General features: G+C 36.3%; 1 protein-coding gene across 1 annotated transcript in view; it reads right to left on the minus strand.

The window, feature by feature from the left end:
• The window catches only part of FRY (FRY microtubule binding protein), a 190,133-nt gene that overhangs the window by 90,628 nt on the left and 74,633 nt on the right, over window positions 1-24,872 (minus strand). The window contains 14 exon segments of the mRNA XM_040543874.1: window positions 125-232; window positions 4,740-4,872; window positions 6,457-6,628; window positions 7,550-7,636; window positions 9,356-9,464; window positions 9,962-10,065; window positions 11,210-11,311; window positions 13,783-13,881; window positions 13,977-14,069; window positions 16,521-16,689; window positions 18,534-18,614; window positions 18,745-18,824; window positions 19,272-19,362; window positions 21,323-21,462. Of these exon segments, the coding sequence (XP_040399808.1) occupies window positions 125-232; window positions 4,740-4,872; window positions 6,457-6,628; window positions 7,550-7,636; window positions 9,356-9,464; window positions 9,962-10,065; window positions 11,210-11,311; window positions 13,783-13,881; window positions 13,977-14,069; window positions 16,521-16,689; window positions 18,534-18,614; window positions 18,745-18,824; window positions 19,272-19,362; window positions 21,323-21,462 (1,568 nt within the window).

Genomic DNA, 24,872 nt, shown 5'->3' on the forward strand with positions numbered 1-24,872 from the left:
TATCCATTAATAACAGATTACTTTTTATATCTATAGGGCTTTGTCTGAGAAAAGACTACACGCTCTGTGTCTCAGTTTTTCATTCTGTTCCCCCGAGCAGTTGTTTAATGTTTGAACAGCTTACCTTGCCAGCAAGTCGATCAACTCAAGTTTTGACATTCCATCAGGAAGCAATCGAGGAATAGCAGCAACACATGTTCTGAACAGATCGATTTTTGGTTTTCTCTCACCGCTGGAAGTTTAAAACAGAATTTTGACTAAGCTTAACAAGTAGCTGTATTAAAGGATCCACCTACTTCAGAGAAGGGATGGACAATATGGAGTGCCAGAGGCCTCAGAAGAACATCAAGACAGAAAGCTAATCATTAACAACAAGCTAAGAAGGAAACTGATTTTGAATAAATTATTTTTATTTTGACATTTTTCATGCATATTTATACATAGTATTTGCACAGTACTTGAAAAGTCCATTATTACTGACTCAGTTGCTTCTCTCTGGCAGACATATCAAGATGGAGTTATAACATAGGAAGCCTCCTCCATCAAGATCAGCCTTTGCATAATGCAAGCTTCAGATAAAGTAATGAAGAAAAAGCTGGGATGTTCCCCATCACAATGAAGCTATAGGTCATCAACTGCATAAAGTAAACAGCAAATACATAAGAGGCCCACATAACAGAATATCCAACAGTTGCCCTCAACAGGGCATGTACCTGTGGAAATCCTGCAGCATCCATTAATACAATGAGAAAGAAGCGTAATTTAGAGGTAGATATGGCCAGAGAGTTTCTGTTGATCCCTGGCAGAGATAGCAGCACTGTAGCAATCATTATCAGCTAAAACATGTTTCAGTAGCCCCAAGGCTGCTATAATCTCTGGAATGGCTTAACTGCTCCCGAACAGCCCGAGAAAGTGGCTGAATTTAAAGTTCAGTATGAACCAAAAACTAGGTTGGGACTCCTTAAGTTTTCTAAAAGTAGTACAATTTTCAGCTGCTAGCTATTTTCATGACAAATGCAGTCCTGACTTGTTTCCTATTTTTTTTTCTAAGAATAAAGATTAAAGAAGTCCTTGTGACAGACCCCAGAATAATTCTTTGCTCATTTGTTATCTCACTGATCAATATAGAATCACAGAGTGGTTTGGGTTGGAAGGGACCTTAAAGCCCACCCAGTTCCAACCCCGTGCCATGGGCAGGGACACCTCCCACCAGACCAGGTTGCCCAAAGCCCCATCCAGCCTGACCTTGAACATCTCCAGGGATGGGGCATCCACAGCTTCTCTGGGCAACCTGTGCCAGTGCCTCACCACTCTCTGAGTGAAGAATTTATTCCGAATGTCTAATCTAAATCTACCCTCTTTTAGTTTAGATTACTCCTTGTCCTATCTATACTCTTCCTGATAAAAAGTCCCTCTCCTAGGTTACTTGGCTATCTAGTATGAAAAGGAAATAACCAAAGCATTAACAGCATTTCAAATTGTACAGTCTTTCCTATAGTATTTTTAATTAGCCTGTAATATGCTTTGGAAGAATCAAAAGAGCAAGGTCCCCTTTAAAGAACCTACTACACACATGCAGAGAAAGACTGTTCTTGCTTTTATATGCTTACAATCAAGCTAGAAAAGAATGGGGGAAAAAGGGAAACATCAAGAAGCAATGTAAACTACTTAATCCCACACTGAAATTCAGTGAGAAAACATGAATTTGGTTTTCCTGCACACCAGTCCAATGCCCTGCATACTACATCGCTCTGCTTCTCCAGCTAACAGAGAACATTGCATTTGGATAGCTAACTTTTGTGTTTGATACCAGAGGAAGCCTGAGTGCAATATCATCTTACAAGTCTAAAATAAGATTTATAGAGTATCACCGGTTATTCACTGAAATAATGTGTACAGAAAAGGCATAAACTGACACTAAACTTACTTAATTCAAAGATTAAAGACAGTTTTGTAGTCTTACTTGGATACCATTCTTTCTCTTAACATTCCTATATACTTACTAGCTTGGATATGTATTATATTAATTAAATGGTATGATGATATTACTTTAATCTATTAACTTATATTGCACGATGAGGGAAAACAATCTTCTCAATGAATTATCTGTATATGATTATACCTACATCTTGTACCCTAACTGATAGAACTTGAAAGGTGTCAGCAACTAAGCTGAAAAAGTGTAAAGTACTACATCTCATCTGACAGTTTGGTTATAAACTAACATTAACAAAGTTATAAACAATTATAGTTTATTATAGTTCACTATAACAGTGAACTACTACCACTAACACAAATATGAGTTGCATTAATCACTACTGCAAAATATTATATATTTATAGTTGTAAAAAACAAAGTGCTATCAGTAACGTTATCTGCATGAAAACAAATGAGTCTTCCTTGCTGACTTGAAGTGGAAAGTTAACTTTGCAGAGTTTCCTTATTATCAGTCCCCAGAGGTTGTAAACAGTTTGTGCAATTAAAATGGAGGCATGTAAAATAATAGTCTGAGAGGAAACTGTTATGAAGGCAAGTGAGTAATTATTTATAAATATAAAATCTGTGGGTGTTCTGTGGCTTATCAGCTGCACAGAAGAGCAGCAGGAGAAGATCCAAGTCTGAGGCTCAAGTTCCCATCTTATCTGAGCTACATGGCACAGCACGCAAAGTGTCTGGCAAGGGGGGGCTCACACGGCTCTGCAGGCATCTCTGGCTGGCTCGGGATTCAACAGGACAAGCTCTGGATGAAGACCAGCAGCTGTCCTCAGCTGGAAGCCTGCGTTTCCATACCAGCAGTATGACATTTTAGCTAGGTATTGTTAGCACAAATCTTTGAAGTACTGGTAAGAACAGGTTTGTATGTTAGAAAATGGATGTCTTATTCTGACTACATACTTGAAACTAGTTATAACCAGTATTGAGATTCATATCCCAGTGGAGGGTGCAAAGAACACTCCTTAGGATTTCAGTAAGACTCTTCACGGTGGCATTTACTACATCAACCATAAATGGATCAGTCATTAAACATAGAACTATGTCTAACACTGCCAAAGAAAATTGCAGAATCTGTACACTTTAAAATGTTATGACTATTCACTGCTTAGGTACATCCCACTGATCCTTATTTTGTTATTAAAAAATATCACTATGATATTCAGTTTATACAATACCATTAACTATACATAAATATGACAAAAGCCATAACTATAAAATATAGATAAATGTAGTGTTGCATATGTATTAAAAGCCCATATATGTTGTACATTTATTAAAGCCCATAAGAACTCAAAATAAATAGGTAATGCCAGTGAAGCACAAAGTTCTGTGAATAAAAAAAGAACAGTTACATAAAAAAATATATATTGCCTTTTCTAGTTATTATGCACAATGCAGTTTTTAAAAGGGCTATTTTAGAAGTTGACAGTAGCACCTAATGATGTTATTCATGACATGATTTTAGATTAAGACTCATATCAAAGTATCTCAGATACTATTTTTTTCCATGGTAAAAATGCATTCTAATGTGTTTCTCCTTTCTCCTTTATATATTAAGTTACAGATCATCTGGATATAAAACTGTGCTGGTTACAACACAAAAATACAGTAACACATCCAAATCTTCCAACGCTACAGTCTTTCTGTCTCTGACAAAGGTTAACTACCAAACCAAAAGACTTCCTGAAATTTAAAACTCACAAGTCTAATTATCCACTGATTCTAAAAATAAACAGCACTTTGGTGATGCCAAGAAACCATAGAGAAGACATTTACAGCTAAGATTAAGCACTTCTCGTCTAAGTGCTCAAGGTTTTACTATGCAATTATCTTCTGGAAATGTGATTTTCAAAATTCACTTTCCCTCCTTTGCCAACAGCCTGGATCCCCAAAATTAATATGAAAACTTGCTGTGAATACTAAGCGATATACCAGGTAGTATTTTAAGAAAAATACGAAATATTACTATGAAATAGTAATGTCAGTATTTAATATAAATAAATTGAGACAAGCTAAAGACAAAGAGTTTACAATCTCATCTAGATGGAGCAACAAGCAAGGGCAAAGGAAAGGCATTAAAACATAGAGATTATATCAGCTGTAAATTGATAGTTGAATTTGGCCAGTCATTCATCATACTAAAAATCTACCTCATTAGAACCCTCTCCTGGAAACTTCCCATATTATTCATTTTGGATGAGAGTGCAAAATACTGCTGTTGAACACTGGTTGAGACATACACTGGTTTGATTCTGTTCCAGTGGAATACTTCTTAAATTCAAGACTGTTATCACAAAATGACTTGGGTTTTAATAAAGATTTAATTTTGATTACAGGCATGAATAGCAATGGTAATTTTGAAAGATCATTTATTATTAACAGGGATTTACTGAATTTATTGCATTTAGTTTGAACTTCAGTGATGCAAAGATACCCTGAAACTGTTCTGAGCATAGATTGCTAGGCTTTCCACCACAGACTTTAAAATTCTACCATCTAAACATTCATAGCATTCACACATAGATTTTGGCCATATTGAGAGAGTTAGTTCAATTCCAAACACTGCAAGATACAGAGAAGTACTCTCAGCTTGTCATAAACAGTTTTTCAGTGTACATACCATATAAGTTAACTGCTCCTGTTTCTTGCTATTTCTCTCGTAACTCAAGATAGACAGAAATAGATCAAAAGTTCTAAAATTACATCTCAATATTTTATGGGATTTACTGTTCTTTAACACTCACGTGATCATGTCTTCAGGTTCTTTGTTAAGCATCTGTATGTTGGTTAGCATCATGCACCGCCCCACTTCCTTGTCAAGATGTCTGAGTATGTTGTCCACAGCTTTTCTTACTTGAGAATAATATAATGACATACCTGCAATAATATGCGTTTTATATAATTTGCAATAGTTGTAGGTATGTATATTTTGAAAAAGAAAGCTGCTCACTCAAGCTGGACTGCATGAATTAAGACCAATGTTTTACTTATGATATAGCATACTCCACTGTCCTGATTCAGAGATGGAATATGTCACCCTCTCCAAAAACAATGCTATTGTACATAAAAATAGTCCAAGTAATACAAATACGTATTTCCCAGAGGAAAAAATGAAAAATATCTAGTCAAAATATGTCCACACATAGTCAAATGAAGCTACACAGTTTGCAAAGCTACATAATATATTTGGTGACTTTTCATGACGGAAGTAAAAGCTCTGATCTACTATCAAGGTTTAAAAGCTACAGGCAAAGAGGAAAAAGAATCTGAATGAGCTCTCCTAAAATTTATTTGGTATGGAAACTAATGTCATAACATTTTATGTAAAATACAATATTAGACATACAGATTTAACACAGCTGATGAAAATCAAATACTTCAGAAATAAAACCTGAATTATCTCTTCTTCCATATTCATCAAAGGCTAAAACTTTAATTGTCTTAATGAAATTTTAGATATTAACACCAAACAATATATTTTTATTCATCTATTCTCTAGTCAATTCTTCTCCTATTTAATAAAGACAACATAAGCTTAGAACTCCAAAATGACATCATTTTTCAAACCTGTGATGATTAAAAATTCAATGGCAGAGTAGAAGGCAAAAGAAAATATAGGAGCTACTTAGCTTAATCTTATATGATGCACCTGGAAATGAGAATACTGTATGATAAAATAATAAAGAATTCACTAGTGAAATATAAGAAATCAAGAGGGTAAATATTTATTATCAAATGCAGTCCCTACTGTAATGAGGAGTAACTAAAATGAATGGAATTAACACCACCACTAAATACTATGTCTGTTGTACATTTCAACAGCATGGGTCTTATGTTTCTATACTTTCCTTTTTTCCTATTTCCTTTTCTGCCAGCAAAACCAGGCACCTTCAGCACATGATACACATGCTGTCTTCTTTCAGCAATGGATTCTCTCTACATCAACTAAAAAGGAAGCTTTTTTTTTTTTTTTGATTCTTTCAACTTAAGCGGTTCACTTCTGCTTTCTTTCACATTTAAAAGTTTCTGTCATTTTGAAAATTTCCTTTGGTGTGCAATACACACAGAAACTAAAATAGGGATACAAAAAGAATATTTGCTGGTTTTCAAAGCTGGTATGTTTTCAGAACACAGGCGCTGTTTCAAATAAGATGGATATCCATGAATAAACACAGATATCCAGCACTATAAGAAGCTAATTCTTAACCACCTGTGTCCTTAACCCTAAAGAAAACAGGGTTGCTACCACTTAGGTATCTAATGACTTGTCCTGAAAATAATTTTAAGTCATAAAAAAATAAAAAAGTACTTGTCAAACTAAACCACACCTTTCATTAGAACACACCATAAATGTTTACATTAAGGAAATCAACTGAATACTTAACAATATCAAATTATCCTGCTCGTGTACTAAAGACTTTTTTACATTCAGTCTAATGCAAGTTTCATTCTCTTACTGACCTATCATTTTAGCTTCCTCCTCTGTAAGAGTTTTGCTCAAATACGTTTTCTTTACTCTGAGAGTGTTTCCAGAGGGAAGGACAGCTCCAGTCACTGGCATTGGAGGTTCACCATCTTTTTGCTGCAAGCTATCAGCAATTACCAAGAAAGCTCTCAGGCCAATATTCATTCTCTGTAAAGTTCAGAAGACGAATAAGTATTATAATCAAATAATCATATTTTACTCACATTCAGTAAATATTATAGAATAAATATAGAATATATATAGAGAGTATTTTTGATTTCCCAAGAATGTATTCCAAAAACTGAGAGATGATACTAATGACAGTCTTCTAGATGTACATTTACATTGATTACAGGTAAGTTCTTAAAACACTAAAGTCTACATAGAACAAAAATTAGCCCTATTATTTCATTGTATTTGGACTTAGATTGTTGCTGAGAAACAGTAAAATTTCAAATATTGATACATAAAGAGGCTAAGGATTACATCCATTTCCTATAAGCTTTATATAAGTGTTTATTTTTAACTTTAAAAATTATAAGCAAATAAATTAATTTCAAAATATTTATTCATTATTTATCAACTCTTTTAAAAATTTTTCAAATGTCTGATTGTTTTATCTAGGGAAAGCTCTAGGAAGCTGACTCATGATGCTAACAGTGGAGCTTTATATGGTCAGAATCTTCAATTCTTCTTGCATTACGTACTCTTTTTCAGTAAAACTGTTTTGAAACATGGAAATCATTACAGAAAATTTATTTTTATATTAAAATAGTTGAACACATTACATATATCAACAGCACAGTGATAAGGAGGTAGTATCAGTAGTTTTATTGCTCTCTTCCTTTTTGTTTTACGCATTTGCACTACTTCACATTTGGTAATCTTCACCAAGGAAACACAAGACAGGAATAAACAACGTGACATTTCACAGACAAAAGTCCACAGATGCATTTTACTAATAAATCAAGTTAAAGGTTCTGCCCGAAAACTGGACAAACGCAAAAGCATGCTTAGAATGTAACCAGAAAGCAAATGTACCGCAATATAATATACACAAACTGAAAAAAATGAAGGTGGACGCCATACCTCAGGGTTGAGACTGAAAGCTTTTGCTGGTTTTCCAACACAAAGGAAGTCAAAGATAATTTCTTTCATTGCAAAATCTAAACGTTCCTAAAATAGAAAAAATACTACAAATCATTTAACTTCTCACTTCTGCTACTTATTTTCTTTAGGGCAACAGAATGTTAAAAACCAGTTTAATGAGGATTTATTTAAATGAATGGAAAAACAGATTTTAAGAACTATGCAGAACACATCAGATCTAAGTTTTCATCACTGCTGTATGTTGACAAATTCCAAAATTCTGCCTGCTTAATTTATGGCATTTAAATAGAAAATGATCCATTTTGGAAATAAGGCTTTTAATTATTTCATTTAAACTGCAGTAATTATGGCACTGACATAGTATTTTACATAAAAGGAGCTTATTCACAGATGGCATAGTTCAGGGAAGTTCTTAAGCATCTGTTGTATTCATTCCTATTCAGAAACTTTAAGTATGTGCTTAAGTGCTTTGCTCAATGGGAATGTTTTCTGAGTTTAAGTAATAAATGAGATGAAACTGCAGGTTATTGTATTTTAGTAATTCCTGTTTGAACTGATGAAAACTACATGCGTCATCTACATGCTGAACGTGGTTTTCCTCTGATTTACTGTCTTAAAAACAGTAAAGTCTTAGTGCAACTTCTCTGTGATATATAGTAGGACTAATTCAGTATCAGTACAAAATACAGCCTATTATTTCAAACTTCATCAAGTCAGAGGCTCTCAATTAATGCATTTTCTGACTAGCTGGCAATTTCTAAAAATGATTAAAAATACACCTGAGATGAAATTAAAATATTTTTATGCATTTTATACGTAAAATGCATCTGGGCTGGGCAATCCCAAGCATAAATACAGGATGAGTAGAGAATGGATTAAGAACAGCCCTGAGGAGAAAGACCTGGGGGTGTTGGTTGACAAGAAGCTCAGTATGAGCTGTCAATATGCACTTGCAGCCCAGAAAGCCACCTGTATCCTAGGCTGCATCAAAAGAAGTGTGGCCAGCATGTCGAGGGAGGTTACTCTTCCCCTCAACTCCATTATTGTGAGACCCCACCTGGAGCCCTGCATTCAGCTCTGGGGCCGCCAGCACAAGAAGGGCATGGACCTGTTAGAGTGAGTCCAGAGGAGGGCCACAAAAATCATCGGAGGGCTGGAGCACCTCTCCTATGAAGACAGGATGAGGGAGTTGGGATTGTTCAGCCTGGAGAGGAGCAGGTGCCAGGGAGACCTTATAGTGGCCTTCCAGTACCTAAAAGGGGCCTACAGGAAAGCTGGGCAGGGACTCTGTCAAGGAGTGTAGTGCTATGTCAAGGGGTAATGGTTTTAAACTACAGACAGGCTTGATTTAGATTAGACATTAGGAAGAAATTCTTTACTCAGAGGGTGGTGAGGCACTTGAACAGGCTGCCCAGAGCAGCTGTGAATACCCCATCCCTGGGTACTTTCTGGGTACCCCATCCCTGGGATGGGACTTTGGGCAGCCTGGTCTAGTGGAAGGTGTCTCTGCCCATGGCGGGGGGGTTGGAATTAGATGATCATTAAGGTTGTTTCCAACTCAAACCATTATATGATTCTATGATTTTCAGTGGTACAAAGATAATAAAAAATTGTTGGTCCAAAGAAGACCACGCTAGTTCAAGCCATAATTTTATCATTATCTAGATGAAAGATACTGATGAAGGTGTTACAAAAATTCAGAAAATAGAAATTGATTTAAATATTCGTTACTAGGAAAACAAGTTATTAATTGATTGGAAACATTTATGCACTGATCTCTCATACCTGTGCAATAAACTGTATTATCTTCACAAAGATATTTAGAGGCATATCTCTTGGCACAACACCACGGGACCCTTTGGGGAAAAGTGTTGTGACAATAGTAATAAGTCGACTGTAAAAGAAGGGAAAAAAAAACAACATTAGACACTTCTGGTGCTTGCAGACCTTCATTTATTATGAAATGTAAATTGTAAATCCAACCCCATTTAGAAAGTCAAGAAAATTTCTTTGAAATGAAAAGGTAATGGGGTAATTTGTTCTGATCCTTTGCTAAAAATTTGATGTAATTATTTTATTTCAGTACTACAATACAAGCAACAATAAAACTATCAGTGACACGTCACTCCAAAATATTTATAATTTTAACATGGCAAAGAATGATTTTTAGCTTTTCCAGAAGCAGAATCACTTCTATAGTAATTTCAACAGGTGGAAGAATAACTGACAGTGGCACGAAAGGGAATATTTTATTGTATAGTTTTGAGTGTCTGTTTTTTGTTTTAACAGGAATATGTTCAATTCAAAGATGTTCAGGAGAACTGTAACACCTCTTCACTAGCAACATCTGCTCTACAAGGATTGATGAACATCCGAAATACAGCACCTTACCTTTGGGTAGCTGTATTGCTTTCACATTTAATTCTGATCATGTAAACCCATAGTAGTCTGTACAGAGATTCCAGTGCAACTCGAGCCATTTTGGGGTCCTTATTCTAGAAGAAATAAAGTTCAGGCACAAAGTAGAGAGGAGGTTCTGAACTTAGTGGATGTCAAGATTCAGAGCTTTTGTAGTGACATTACAAAAAGACACAGCCTCAGAGCTGCCCAGTACCCCCAATCCTGTAGCTGCAGGATGCCTATGCATCTGACCTACCTCTCCTGGTGTTACTGAAGTTGTCAAAAAAAACTAAATGTCAAGTTAGTCTGAGTTAGATACGTGTTACAATTTAAAATAATCTGTTTGAAAAACAACTCAGTTTGACTCTGAAAAGAAAACCTTGTCTTCAGTTGATTCTGTCAACTCAAAAGATGTTGTCCAATGATGGAGACCTGGTATGAAGAACATAGCAGATAAACAAATGTACTGTACATATTCAAAAGTGAAAAGACAAAAATCTGTGTATGCTGAGGGTGGCCTATTTAATGTGGCATCTGGGATGAATTAGATTTAATTGGATTATTTGTCTGGATTGCTATTTATTTTTGAAAACTTTTGAACTAGTACAAGATTGCTCTGGGTCTCTTTGGTCATATGCAGTTTTCCATTTCATCCTTTGGTTAACTGAGATTCCTTCCACACTTTGCCTCTGACCTGAGACAGTTGTTGCAAGTTCTACTTGTTCTGCAGAGGCCTCCTAACCACTAGTTCAGCAAGTGGCAGGTCAGAGGCCCTTCATTTGAGCTAATCACTTCACTGCTCTTCTTATATTGGCTTTCTCAGGTAGGGTTGGAACCACCCTTTCATATGGATTTACTTTAATTGCAGAATGGGACATCAGTTATTGTGCAAGCAATAGTTTTGAGAATGCCTGTGTGAAAAACAGCAAATTAATATTGGGCCAGTTTTGGTAAGTCACTCAAGCTACTAACTTTCAGCAATAGAATTGCCTGTTTCACAGCTGTTTGACTCAGGTCTCATCTGAGCAAGAAAAACAGGAGAAATCCAAACTGGGCAGAAGAATACTTTTTTGTTATCAACAGAATAGTACAGCCAAGTAATTTGTACTGTCAGCGGATAAAATTATGTACTGATCAGATAATGGCAATATTCCAGCACATTTACCTAAAAATGGATTTGCAACAGATCAATGCAATGAATATTAATGAAGTTTTAATATGATCGTTAGAAGTACTAACCTTGAGATTGGATAGGCAGTTGTTGAGGAAAATATGCCATCTGTTTAAAAAGAACTGCTTCTGACTGACACAAAGCAGGCATGTTACCAAAGGGTACAAAGCCTAAACAGGAAATGGATGATGATACCGTATTATTTGCATGTCTACAAAATATGAAAGTAATTTGAAAGAGCTACTACAAACTTATAGCTCTAACTTCTCCATTTTGTGCAAACATTAGCCAAAGAAACCACATTGTTAACTAGTATAATTTAAAATGAATGTTTCCCTAAAGCTGTTACAGATATGTTTTATGGATGTACTAAAAACAACCAAATGCCTACTTACAGCTGTATAATAAATCCAAAGATGGGGCATGATTTTACAGCCTGACAGGGCTAATTTCTGTTAGTTAGCTGAGAAATGATAGCACAGAAATATCTACACTTCATGACAATAACAACAGGACCCACACAGATTGTTAGGACTTGTGAATACTCAAATGTCTATTACTCCTCAAAATCTGCAGTCATGACATTTATCGGGTGATGTCTCAAACACCCTACTGAAGTGTGTTAAATTACAGGCAATGCCTGGGTCTATTGGTGGTTACACCCTGTGAACTGGAAAGTAAAAGGAGGAAAGAGAGAAAGTAAAAGTTCAAACAATGGAACTTGCTCTCTTTGACAACTTTTCATTTGGTACTCAACACTAAAAAATTTAAGCTAAAGTGTACCTATTACTTTGAAACGGACTTTGCTTCAGCAAGACTTTTTAGTTTCAGTTCTGATGTTGATACATCCAATCACAATTCTAAAATTTAGTCAAAAATAAGATAATTTTATCTTAAAGACTATACAATTCTAACACTAGCCACAGCTCAAAGTCTAAGTACACCTTAAAACTCCACTTCTGTTTCTGTAAAACAGAACATAAATTGCTCACAGATAGGCTAGATCTAGTTTCTTAAGCAAATGGCAAATGTACATAGATTTTTGTTTTTGTAATCTTCATGCCCAAAACACATATGGCAGAGGATAATTAAAGTCTTCTCACAGAAGACTTTCTTATGAGATTAGCATTATGATTAATATAATAGTTGAGTACTTAAAAGAATCAGAGTTCAGTAACATCCCAAGGGTGTTACAACCTGTCCTAAGGCAGAGCCCTAGGACAGAAGACATAAAACATCTCCTGGATTTTCCTAAGCTCAAACCAGACACTTTTAGTCAAAAAATGAGGACCCACCCTGCCTGTCCAGTAAATGTACTGATTCACAAAACACTGATCTCAGAAAGGAAGGTCCTCTTCAGACTCTAAAGACTGTGCATTCTTCCTGAAGCCTTAAAATATGCACTGCAGCTATTTCTGCCAGCTGTTTGCCTTTCCCCTCCTCCTTCTCCTCCTTGCAATGTTTGTATTTTTAATCACACCCTCCCAAGAATCTGGTCTATTTTGTCACTTTTAACTGTGTAGCCTCCAGTGTGGTATGTGTAGACAAGTAATCAAACCTTAAGCCCCAGCTGTGCAATCCTTTCTCAAGCACGTAGTATTGACTTTGGCAAGTACAGCCACCAGTTTGGGGAAGTTCTATTTAGTGTGAAAACTGTACAGCAAAGCTCCTTCCCTGCTGCAGTTTCAACAAGGTTTTATTAACTTGGCAGAGTGGAATGGAGCCACACAAACACAAGCAGAGCGAAATCAGAAATTCATCACAAGCCTTTTGCTAATTCAAACTGAACCAGGACTGCACCCTGGGGAATGCTCGGACTCTCCCTTAGCACTGGTGTAACTGGTAGGGATGGTGAAATGGCAGCAGCAAGCACAAGCACACTGCTGCACTCCTCCCAGAAGAACCACTAGCACTGGTGACCAGTATTTTCTGAGAGAGCTGGGAACAGGGAACTCTTTTGGGCTTTCCCAGAGAATAAGGAAGGACAAACGACAACTTTCTTTACTTAAAAGTTCCAAGGCTTCAAAATGGATTAGCTAATGCCACAGTGCTGATGTGCACTGACCCAGTTGGAGAGACAGACTGCTTAAGGCGGCCAGTGTCAAACTGACTCAGATCTTCATTTAATTCAGATCAACTCATGCTTCCAAAAATACACTGCAGTGCCACTGTTCATCTCACAAGAAAAAAATGAAATAGCGAGCTGCACAGTAGCCAAGTTATGGATTTAAAAGGGCATGTGTTATACATTTTTTCATTCTTACAACGTATTATTTAAGCCCTGTGAAAGAGTTGTTCCCACATGCCTCATTTGTTCACGCTTGACAAGAAATGAACTCTATTCTTTCTCCTCTCCTAATGTTTACACATAATAAGTATGAGAAAACCTAACCATTTAGTAATCAGAGACTCAGAAGCTGAAAACATCTGCTTGATTCAGACTGATTTAGATCATATTCTGAATAACATAAATATGGTTATTTTTTGCAAACACAATAGACTTCCCTGCAAACAGAAATGTATTGGTTATAAAGCCAAATGCAGAAGAAGTTTTGCAACCAGTTCTGTGAATTTCCCAGGAGTCTTGTTCAGAGATATTTTTGACAGAGAATGTTAGCCTTTAATTCTTAGAGTTACTAACCAAGGAGTGCTTCTTTCGTGAGGAAAGTTCAAGTGTTGTATCATACAGGCTTTCAACAAAGTTCCTCAGACAGGGGACATTCACTTCATTTTTAACAGCCTGAAAGGAAATTTCATGTTAATAAAACACTGTTTCACAAGCTGTTTTATCTAATTCAAAGAAATTATGCAAACAGCCCAAAAAAATAAACTCACAGCAGCTACAGGGACAAGAATCTCAACAAACAGTCCTGCCAGTGCATGCTTGATATCTTTGTCTTTAACTTCAAGGAAATAATGTGCACATTCCTAAAACAAAACAAAACAAGAAACATAAATTGCCTATCAGTTGGAATAAAGACATCCAAATGTCTGCTCAATGCACATCAAGTGCATTATCTTGCAAACCCCCCAGAAAATACTTGATTCGTGTATTAAGTTCTAAATTTGCATTCTGCAGCAAGCACAAAGCAGCATGTAAATCAAGCCCAAGGATCTGTTGCTCCATGATAATCCAGAAACTCTGCATATTCCAGCTGTGCCAGTTGTTTCGGGGAGGGAAAGAGAGCTGGACTCAGGGGCTGATCTCATGCCTTCCCTGTGTATATATTCAGGAGCTGGAGGAATAGTCCACACAGACTGCTCTACTGCTGTGGGAGGCCAGAAAAGGAACGTATTCCTCTGTTAAGACGAAGTGGCAAGGAACAATCTTACAGCAAATACATTGGGATGAATTTCCTTGCTTTGCAGATTAAGGGTCAAAACATAACAGTGCTATTTGAGGGAAGAGACTTGTGGTTCAAACCACCACAATTTCCAGCCTGCAACTGGGGATTAAGAGGGAAAGCAAGAAGTGTACTTTCGTCCCAAACATGCAGCGTGCTACTATCCACACAGCTGTGCTGCTCAGGAAGTGAGGGACAGGAGATAAGCATCTGTTGTTTCTGTACAACTTCTCTGAGGACAACAAATCATATTGGTCCAGTTACTTCTTCCTCTCTGGGTCCAAGGTCCCAACAGCCATTGACCTTCCAAGGAAGGTCCCCAGTGACCTTTTTTACTTGCACATGCATACAGAACTGTTTACAGTTTAGACCATGCATAATTTTTCCTGGCTGCGTTCTCGATTCTGCATCACATAACTTCAGTCACTGCTGCCATTGCTGCTACACAGCCGAGGCCCCTGCACAAAGCTAATAACCTTCCTGGATTTTTCTGCAGTCAATGGTGAAAGCTGAGGTCTTCTGGAGCTCACTGCTGAGATTAGCTCACTGTTTGAAAGTGTCTCTCTACTAGAGTGGAGCTGGTGTGAAAGAGCCTGTAGCTGTAGCACTGCATGTATATTCTTAAACAGATGAATCACCCACAGGATCACACTATAACTCTATTTTACGAAATTGAGCAAAACTAGTTTTCCTGTGTACACAGTGCCTCTTCTGATGATGCATTGTAGGACATACAAGAATTAATTTGGTGCCGAGATACTCCAGTGATGAGCAAAGTAGAGACCATTTGCATCCACATTTTGAGTCTACTATACGAGAGCTTTACCACTGATTTCAACAGCAGTGAACACTGGACCCCAACAGTGCTGCACCATAGCAATCCAATGTCATTTACTCGTACTGCTCATGTGCACTGACCACACACTGCATTGATATCTTGCCAGCTCTAGATAATTTACATGAAGACAACACAGAGTAAGATGCATTCACATATACTGGAACACAAGGTAAGAAGAAAAACAACCTTTTTCTGTGTTGTTAAATGTGATTTAAAACACATTGCAAAGTTAAAATGTAACGTGATTCATGTTTGGCACCTAGAGAAATGATTCTGTGTGCCAGTATATGTGTGCATTTGTATTCCAATACCAAATGCTTATTTGTGGGCATCTAACATTAGATATGGTTATTTTTACTCCATTGACAACATTAATAAGCTGATCTTTATATGGAGGTTTATATAAAACATTCATCTTACTGAATGACTGGCTACAAACCCTGCAGCCATGAAGGTGATCCCAAGAAAAAAAAGAGGGGGAATAAAAATTTTAAGCTAAACAACACTGCTGATGGGAATATGACCTATCATATCTTACCAGATAGAAACGTGGACTACTTGAAATGTTTAAATATAGAAGACTTTATTTCCTTTTACAGAATGATGTAATCTGTTGGTTTAAAGCATTCATGACAGACAGACTATGCTCTGTCTTAGTGGTTTTCAAACTGGGTGGGTACAGAACGTACCCTAGAGGAAGGGGGGTGAAGGTGTGGTGAAAGAAGACAACGCATCCATGGGAAATTCCCTCCAGCTTTTGCCTCATTTCTTGGTCTCTTCCTTTGAGCTTTTCTCCATCAGGAGTCCCTGACAACTATGTCAAGGGTGGAAAATTCACTCTGGATGCAGTGAGAAACTGCAGGAGGTAGCTAAGCAGGGACACAGGGCAAGGAACATCTATGGAATGCCAGTGTGGGAGGTGGGACATCTACTCTTTTTGCTGGAGAAAACCTCTTTTTATTGGAGGGCAAGATGTGGGGACTTGGTTAAACAGCTGATTACAAGCTGGTATGGAATGATACACTCCTGAGCTTGGAGACTAGAGCACTGAGGTTCAGAATGGGCAGAAAGTAGCTGCACATATATTTATGTGGGTATGATGTGTGGAAAATCTCCTGAAGATTTACTACAGGAAAGATGAAGGGGAGCCTGTTCTATAAGGACTGAAAACCACAGTTCTATACTTAAGAATTTTACCTGCATAAACTGAAGAGAAGCTTCAAAGTCCTCCACAGGATACATCTTAATGCGAAAGAATTTCATTCCCATTATGAGACTGATAATGCTTTGAACTATATACGGGCTTTGTTCTTTATGCCGTAACTCTTTTAATTCTGCCATGAATTTCTTCTTTACAGCAGGAAACCTAAGAATTCACATTGGTTAGTTACAAAACAGTACAGTTCAATATTTGAAATGTATTGTAAGATATATAAATGGGAAAAAGCCTACAGAAGATTCACCTTTGGTTGTAAAATATAATTTCAATCAGTACCTGAATAGGTTTCTTTTTACTTAATTTTCATTTGCTTCTGACAAACTCAGAAAAAAAGGAAGCATACAGCCTGATCTTGGTCCGTTTGGGTAACTACATCTTTTCTGTTATTTTCTTATCATGCTTCATTTTTACATTTGAGCTAACAATATCATTAGAATAGCCCCCTCACATGTTTTCCAAAAATCCAAGATGAAAGATAGTTTTCTTGCAAGTACATGCAATGTTTTCAAAATAAAATGTTCAAACAATAACGATTAAAATATTCAGATAAACCATTTTTGCCTTTTTTTTTTTTTAACAGCCATTACAGTAACATCTAAGCTTTAAGTACACCTTGGGATGAGGGCAGGGTTCGGTGACCATTTTTGATCTCCCCCAGTCTGCTGGAGTTGTCTCTATCTCTAAGAATTATATAGGAAGATATATAACAAGACCTCCTGTCCCTTCTGAAACAAAATGAAAAGAATGTCATCTTCATGGGCAGGTGTAGCACGTAACACATTATCGCCTCTGATAAGGAACACAGGAAAGCTGAAAGAAACAGGCTGGCAGGAAGAAGTTCTTTAGTGGTAGTAACATCTTAGCAACACATTTCAGAACTGGAGGAGAAAAACAGCATTTGCTCTCCTACCTCTACACAGACTGTAAATATAAGTGTTCACATATACTAGATGGTACTCCACCAGAGGACTCTGCTTCAGCTGCAAAAAACAATCTAATGTTTTATGGATTAATGCTCAATTTGGTCCTAGGGATTTTTTTCTGCTGTACCAAGAAAATATTATCTGCTTCTCAAGCTAACCCTGTTTCCTAGTGTCTGTTCTCTTACTGATTATGACATCCTGGAGTACTGGAGAACAGGTATGTTTTGTCTTTGACAGTCAACTTGGAAGTTTTTGATCCAGATATTAATTCCCCTGTTGTCTTTGAGCCAGCAAATTTAGAAGCCCAAGTAAGGTCTTAAGGGAAGTCTGTGAAAGTTATATGATTTCCAGGGATTGAAATTGTTTTGGCTACATCAAGCTAAAAAAATTTGGTTAAGTTGATTGCTTTTGTAGAGTAGACTCTACAGCAACACCAAGAAGTCAGCAGACAGAGATCACTGATGCTGGTCTATGTTGGGGCAGTAGATTTTATCCTTCTGCTTGGTTTGTGCAGTAAGGGTACGATGAAACATTATATTGGGTACACGAGTATCTGAATCTGTCCGCTTCCAGATTCAAAATCTAGGACCAGATTCCGTAGTCTTTTAAGTCATTACTGTGCCATTTACTCTAAGAAGTGCATGACAAAGGATTCAGAAGCAATTGCATTACGTTCTAAACTGAAATAACTGCAGAGAGACTTTAAAATGTTGCTATGTTGCTACAGCTATTTTTAGATTTGCCCAGATAGAGAAAAAATAGCTTATAGGAAAAAAAGATTAATTGAAATAGCTCTCTTCAGCCCTTTGGGGCTTCCATAGACGTCATCAGTGAGATAGGAAAAATAATGCTGCTGTAGTCCAGTTGAATTTATTCTGTATCACTGGACTAGATACAGAAACCCTGTGATTTAATGGACTTCTAGGCCACCTGGATGAACAGAGGGCCAATGAGTTAAAATGATATATTCATGCACTATCTCTTAAGAAAGGGAGAAAGTGAGAATATTCATATGCTAAGCAAGTAAAACTTAGATTTCCATTATGTATGGTATTCAATTTTACTTACTTTGCTTGAGCTAGTACACCTATTACTTCTGCATACAAATCCGCAACAATGTGCATATTTCCAGTGTTAGGACCAAGGTATCTACCAAGAGATAAGAAAGAATTTTGTTTGTTAGTTGGATGGCTGAGAAAGCATGCTGCTTAAACCGCTACAGCTATGCAAGTCAGGAAGTAATTTTTTCACAGAACATTTGTATGAAAAAGAGCCTTACCCTTCTTTATATTTAAAGTGCTTGAAAGCCAAGTTAATAACATCATGTACCAAGCTGTCTATTACAGGATGAAGTGGAATCTGAAAACATAAAATAAAACATAACCAGTATACATATACTACTCTTTAAGCTGCATACCTTAGTGTTAGTATTACTTCCTTACAAATATATAACAAAAAATAACCAACCAAAATAACAGATAACTAACAAAATAGCTGAAATGACCTAGCCATTTAACGCTTATTTGGTATTGAAGAGAAATACTTCATCTCCAAAAACCTGGAAAAGTGAAGTCTGCATGACAGCAGAATGCTATATATCATACTACATACTACATATACTACATACTACATATCTAATATATATGTGCAAGAAAGACAGCAAAGAACAAGCACGAAGGATGTATCTTACATTTTTATTAGATTCTTAAGCTGGAAACAGAATTATGAATCCTGAAATTAGGTTATACGACAAACTCTGTAATTTCCATTATTTACTAGTTAATGTATAATTGAGGAATTCCATACCTGTTTCAAAACTTCTATTAACACTAAAGAAAATATAAAATCAATAGCCAGGTCTCTTCTTTCCATTAAATAGTCCCTCTGTTGTTCATCGCTGCAAAATCAAAACAAGAAACATAATAATTAGGAGATGAGTCATAATTCATGTTGTATTCAGTTACACAAATATAGTTAACAGTGGACTGTATTCTACTTTTCAAACTGCAGTTGAGCATTTCAGAAAGTAATGCACTGATATGCTCTTAAAAACTGAAATAAAGCAAATCTGACTTGTTACATTCACCTTCTGTCAGATGTTGAAATGTCACTTTCTATTTTCTCTTTTTCTAGTTTAAATCAACAGAATACTTTTTCAAGGGGAAAAAAAAGAACAAAACATAACCAACAAAACTTTTGGATCCTGTATTTTAACAAATTGATTTTATTTCAATTTCTTTCCTGATGGCACCAGTTAAGACAGTTCTTAATTACATTGTGGGGGCAAAAATAAATTATTTTTGTGCTATCAAATTCAGATTTACACTTATTATGGATTTTGAAAACTGCCTTAGAAGTACCAATGGAGAATTCTAACCAAATTACATCCTCTTTTTGAAACTGTTCCAGTGTTATTTTTCTAACATTGGCACCATTTGCCACATGTTAAAATGTATTCCTTGTGCAGAACAACACAGGGGAGTAAATGTCTGAGGTGAGTAGCTTGCAACACAAATGTAAAAACCATCTATAATTTGATCACAGTTTCAAGGTACACTGAGAAGATGACACGAAATATACAACACAATTTGTAAAATTAAATATTAAACAGGCAGTCCTGCAGTCCTTCTAAGGCTGTTACCAATGATTTCAGTGAGATTTTTATTTGAGTAAATAGAACGCACCACAATTCTTTTAACCATTAAGTAGTTTATGACTTCAATTGTATTTATGTGCTTATAATTAAGCATGCATTTAAAAGCTCTGCTTGATCAGTGTTGAAATAAATTATTTGGATTTTGGCTTTCTTGGTTTCACATTAACTGAAGAAAGGACTGGTTGTATGTACTATTTATAACAATATCAATTAACAGAGTGGCCTTGGTTCAGTTCACTGTTCAGCTGATTTTCAACTAGGTTTTGGGTGGCATTCCTGAGGACCTCTATATATGAACAGATTGCCCTGTAACAGACTCCTCTAAGGGACAATCAAGAGAAAGAGGCACTTTAAGGCAAGGATCCATATCATGCAAAAGCAGACATCTAATTGATGAAGCATGCCTTCAAATTGCTTACTTCCACTGACCATAAAGAGTTTAGGAGGGTCTGATTCAGGTCCGTGCCTACCTTCCTGATATCTACTAGCTCTTATCCCTTCAGTCCAGCAACTATTGCCTTCTGTTGTTACTGGATTAAATGTAATCCTAATGTGAGGAATTGCTAGTGCATTTCCAAACACGAGGTCTGCCAGTGCTGATTATCCTGCTGTTTCATCAGAGTATGTACATGTAGTACCAAAGTATTCAGAAAAACTGCAAGTTTAAAGAATGCACTGTACCAAACGGGCCTCGATCTAAACCAAGACCAATCTGTTGCCTCATCTCTGAGGAACTGCTGATGTCATAAGAGACCAATATGTTTGTTTGGTTTGCTTGCTTGTTTGTTTAAGAGCTGAGTGAATGTTGCTAAAGCTCTTTAACTGATTCACAATCTTTTGGACAGAGAATAGCTGTATATGAAATTTCTATGACTAAGCAGAGTGCTGAATCAAAAAAAAATATTCTTCAAAGTGTCAGTGAATTATTGCCTGCTCTCATGATTAAAGAAGACATAGCTTATACAAGTCCCTATTTAAAGGACATTACAGCATCCAAAACAACAGTAAGAACTAGTGTTTGAACTAACAGGAGCATAATTTTAAAGACACAATTATTTCATCCATATTAAACCTAAGAGCAGATTTCCAAGAACACAAATACATCTTTCAAGCAACTACAACCTTAAGCTGATAGGTGAAATGTAATATATTTTACATTAGAATCTGTCAATAATATATGCAAAGATACTCAAAATCATACCTTTTGGATTTAGTGCTTGTTCTTGGTCTGTACTCGTGAGATTCATCTTCTATGCCATTCTGTCTTTTATACCAATCAAACAAAGTACGCAGAATAGAGGGCAGACAATATTCTGAAAGTGAACTCATTGAGCTTATTACCTATGGGGAAAATACAACAAATCAAACGGTGTTCAAGCTTCCCCTACACCTTTTTAAAAGAGGCACAAATTCGATGTTTTGACATTTTCTTTCTTGTTTTCATCTGTTTTTTTTTGAAGTTCTAAATCTATAGTCCAATCTATGGTACCTAATATTCTGTATTTTCTGTTTGAAACATAAGCTGAAATACAGTAATAGTGTCAACAGCATATTTTCATTGACAGTACTAAAATGCATAATGTATTAAAAGTGTGTATTGCATCTTAAAACACACCAGAAAATGACCTAGTTCTTTAAGGGGCTTATTTTTATTCATTACACAATGTTGATTTGAGTTGGAGGACATTTACAAGGAAAGAAAAAGGTGATGAACCAGTGGTACTGTCTCATAGGTTGTATCTGACTGCTGGATGTCCCTCCTGAAGCTCATAATAAACTGAGAAAACCCATGACCTCTGAAATAACCTTAGCCACCTGAACATGCAAATGCATCTTACTGTTAGGCTTACACACCTGGTAATTTAGACTTCTTTTTTATATATATCAGAAAATATTTACACTTTCCTCCGTATTTGTGTGTACAAATAAGCAAAACATAGTTTAAAATCATTACTTAAAAGTCCCTGATTACACAGTTCTAGTAGCATACTGGAAAAGAACATTACTGCTCACTCGATATAAACTGTATCACCAATTACGGATATGTTACTGAACAAGTTGCTCCTGAACTATGACTTAATGACTTAAATTTCCTATTACAGGAAACCATAAAGCTGCAATACATGAAAAAATCAAAAGCTAGGGTAAAAAAACAACCATATGGTTGTCCAGGAGGACTATGTATGTGTTGCAACTGAATGTCCACAGCCACTGCAGTTGTGTACATTCTAAGAAAAGAGAAAACTATTTAAAATATCAGTGAATTCCTGATTCGGAGATTTGCGACGACCTCGGTATCATGCAGGGCTTGTTCCTGCAAAGCACTGAGAGCAGGAGCAACGTGCTGAGGTATGTACCTCATGCCAAGCACATTGATTATGTCAGTAACTCCATCAGGTTTACCATCTGCTTAAACTTAAAACAGCATGTTTGAGTGCTTGTGGAACAACAGCAGAGTCTCATGTCCTGTATAAGACCAAGCTCGTGTGAAATCCTTGACTAAGACACAACCACAACTGGAAGACCGAGCACCCTACATATCATTCCCAACAGCCTTTACTAACAACTTCTGTGGCTGAGTTAGTTTAGATCTGATCTATTAACTGATCTATTTTCCAGTTTTTTGGCCTCAGAATTTAACTAATTCACAGTGATGTGGTCTAAAGTTTATGAAACATTTCGAGGATAAAGTATAATTGTTTTGATCATCTTCTGGTCTTATGGCCTAAAATTAAATATGGAACATTAGAAAGTGGCATCCACTGCCCCTTCAAAATTAAAGTTTCTACAAAAGTACTGTTTTAGGAAGGCTCTGAAAACTGGCATTTCCAGTATATTTCATTACCTGAAATAAAAAACAAGCTGCTGTAGAAGATGGCATGGAGGCACTGATTGCAGCAGTGACAGGAGGCCTTTCAGGAAGAATTATTGCAGTGGCCCAGGCTGAATTATAACAAAGCATTTACGTGTAAGACTCTGGATAAAAAACTTAAATGACATGAATCTCCTATTGTCAGAGCAAACTATTCCCTACCAGCTCAGGATGCTCAGACATTTCAATCACTTCTCTATTGTTTTCAAGAAGTTTTTCTGAAGCTGGCACGAGAGCAGTTGTTAATTATGAGATGTGGTTACAAAATGGTTTCCTGAGGAAGACTATAAAACCCAGGAACAACAGCAGGGTTTTCTGAGGGAGGCGTCTATTTTTAAGATCATAGCAAAGCTCGTAAGGAAAAAGTATATACTCGAAACCTAAATATCTTTCAAGAGATTGCAATATTTAACTGCAAGTAGAAAGTTGTCTCAGTCAGGTCTTCCTGCACATTCTCTAACACCAGTATCAATGCTCTTCTCTCAACCTCAGCTACTCAATTTCACTCCCTGTGAAAAGTCGAAGTGACTCCTGTTAAACCTCCCCAGGCCATAGTTTCTCCGCTGAATTTACGGTGTGTGTCTTTAGCAGGGATAAAAGGTCAATATAACTTTTAAAAAAAATCTTTCTGTCATTGCACTTTTAAGACAGGAAGGAAGGGTGGAATGGGCAAAGACCTGGCTCTCAGGGAACAGGAAGGGAGGGAAGTCTAGCCAGCACGTTGGTTACTCAATCCTTTCATTTATTGGAAGTAAGTCCAGGAGTGAGATGAATTCTAGCTCTGTGCTGCTCCTGAAAGGGAGTGCACAGATGTACAAATATGTCCTTGTTATACAAATGATCGTGTTCTTCCATCATAAATGAACCACCTACTGTATAACTTAAGGATAAGAAATCTGCACAAGTGTGGAGCTGTTTAAAACTTGTGTTCACAGAGCATTAAACATACTTTATGTAAATGCTTAATATTTATTTTGGACTAATATGTAAAAGTAAATTGAATGAAATCCTGCCCAGATAGTTTGCTACAATTTATATACTTTCATAAAAATCTTGCTATATTGTCAAAATAGAAACATAAGAAATGTTTCCACTAACAGCAGATAAATGATGCTATTTTTTTTAATATTTCAAGTATGAATTTCTACGTGCCTTAACAGCAAATACATTCAAAACTGCAGTCAATTTCCAATAATATCATTGATTTCTTGACTTTTTTTCATAGACCATAATTGTCAGTATGTATGTTAAATGTGCATTTGATTGTAATTTTTATAAGGCAGAAATGCAGTACTTCATTTTTGCATAGTGTTGATTTATTTTTTGCAAAACTATTATTAGTTTTAGTTATTATTATTAGTTATTTAGTTATTATTATTTAGTCATTTATTATTAGTTTACTAGTATTATTATGCATATTCTGTCTTCAAATAATTGAGTAGACTCAAAATAATGGACATTTGGAGAGAGGTTTCACATTTTTCTATCAATGCTACTGAAAGCAGAATTTGATAGGTGTTTTCTTAGTTTTATTTAGGATACCTATAACTATGCAATGTTTTCCCTTCATTCAACGTTTTTTCCACCTCGTATTTGTCTATAGCAAAACCCCATTACTATAAACAATACAGATTCAAGGAAAATAAAAGCTGCAATGAAATTCATGTTCCTAGAAATCAACCGCAAAACAATAATGGGCCACAGTAAGAATGGGATTTCACATCCAATACATGAAATTAAGGGGATAAAGTTAATACAATTCCTATTCCAAATAACTAGGCTTGGAGATGGGGGTGGAGAGATGAAGTGCACTAAGCTGCCATCAAAGCAGCTACATGCTGGAATTCCTATTAGACCTTTGGAGACAAAGCATTTTTTT

Source organism: Cygnus olor, chromosome 1 (genome assembly GCF_009769625.2).
Source record: "Cygnus olor isolate bCygOlo1 chromosome 1, bCygOlo1.pri.v2, whole genome shotgun sequence".
In the NCBI taxonomy this organism is placed as follows: domain Eukaryota; kingdom Metazoa; phylum Chordata; class Aves; order Anseriformes; family Anatidae; genus Cygnus; species Cygnus olor.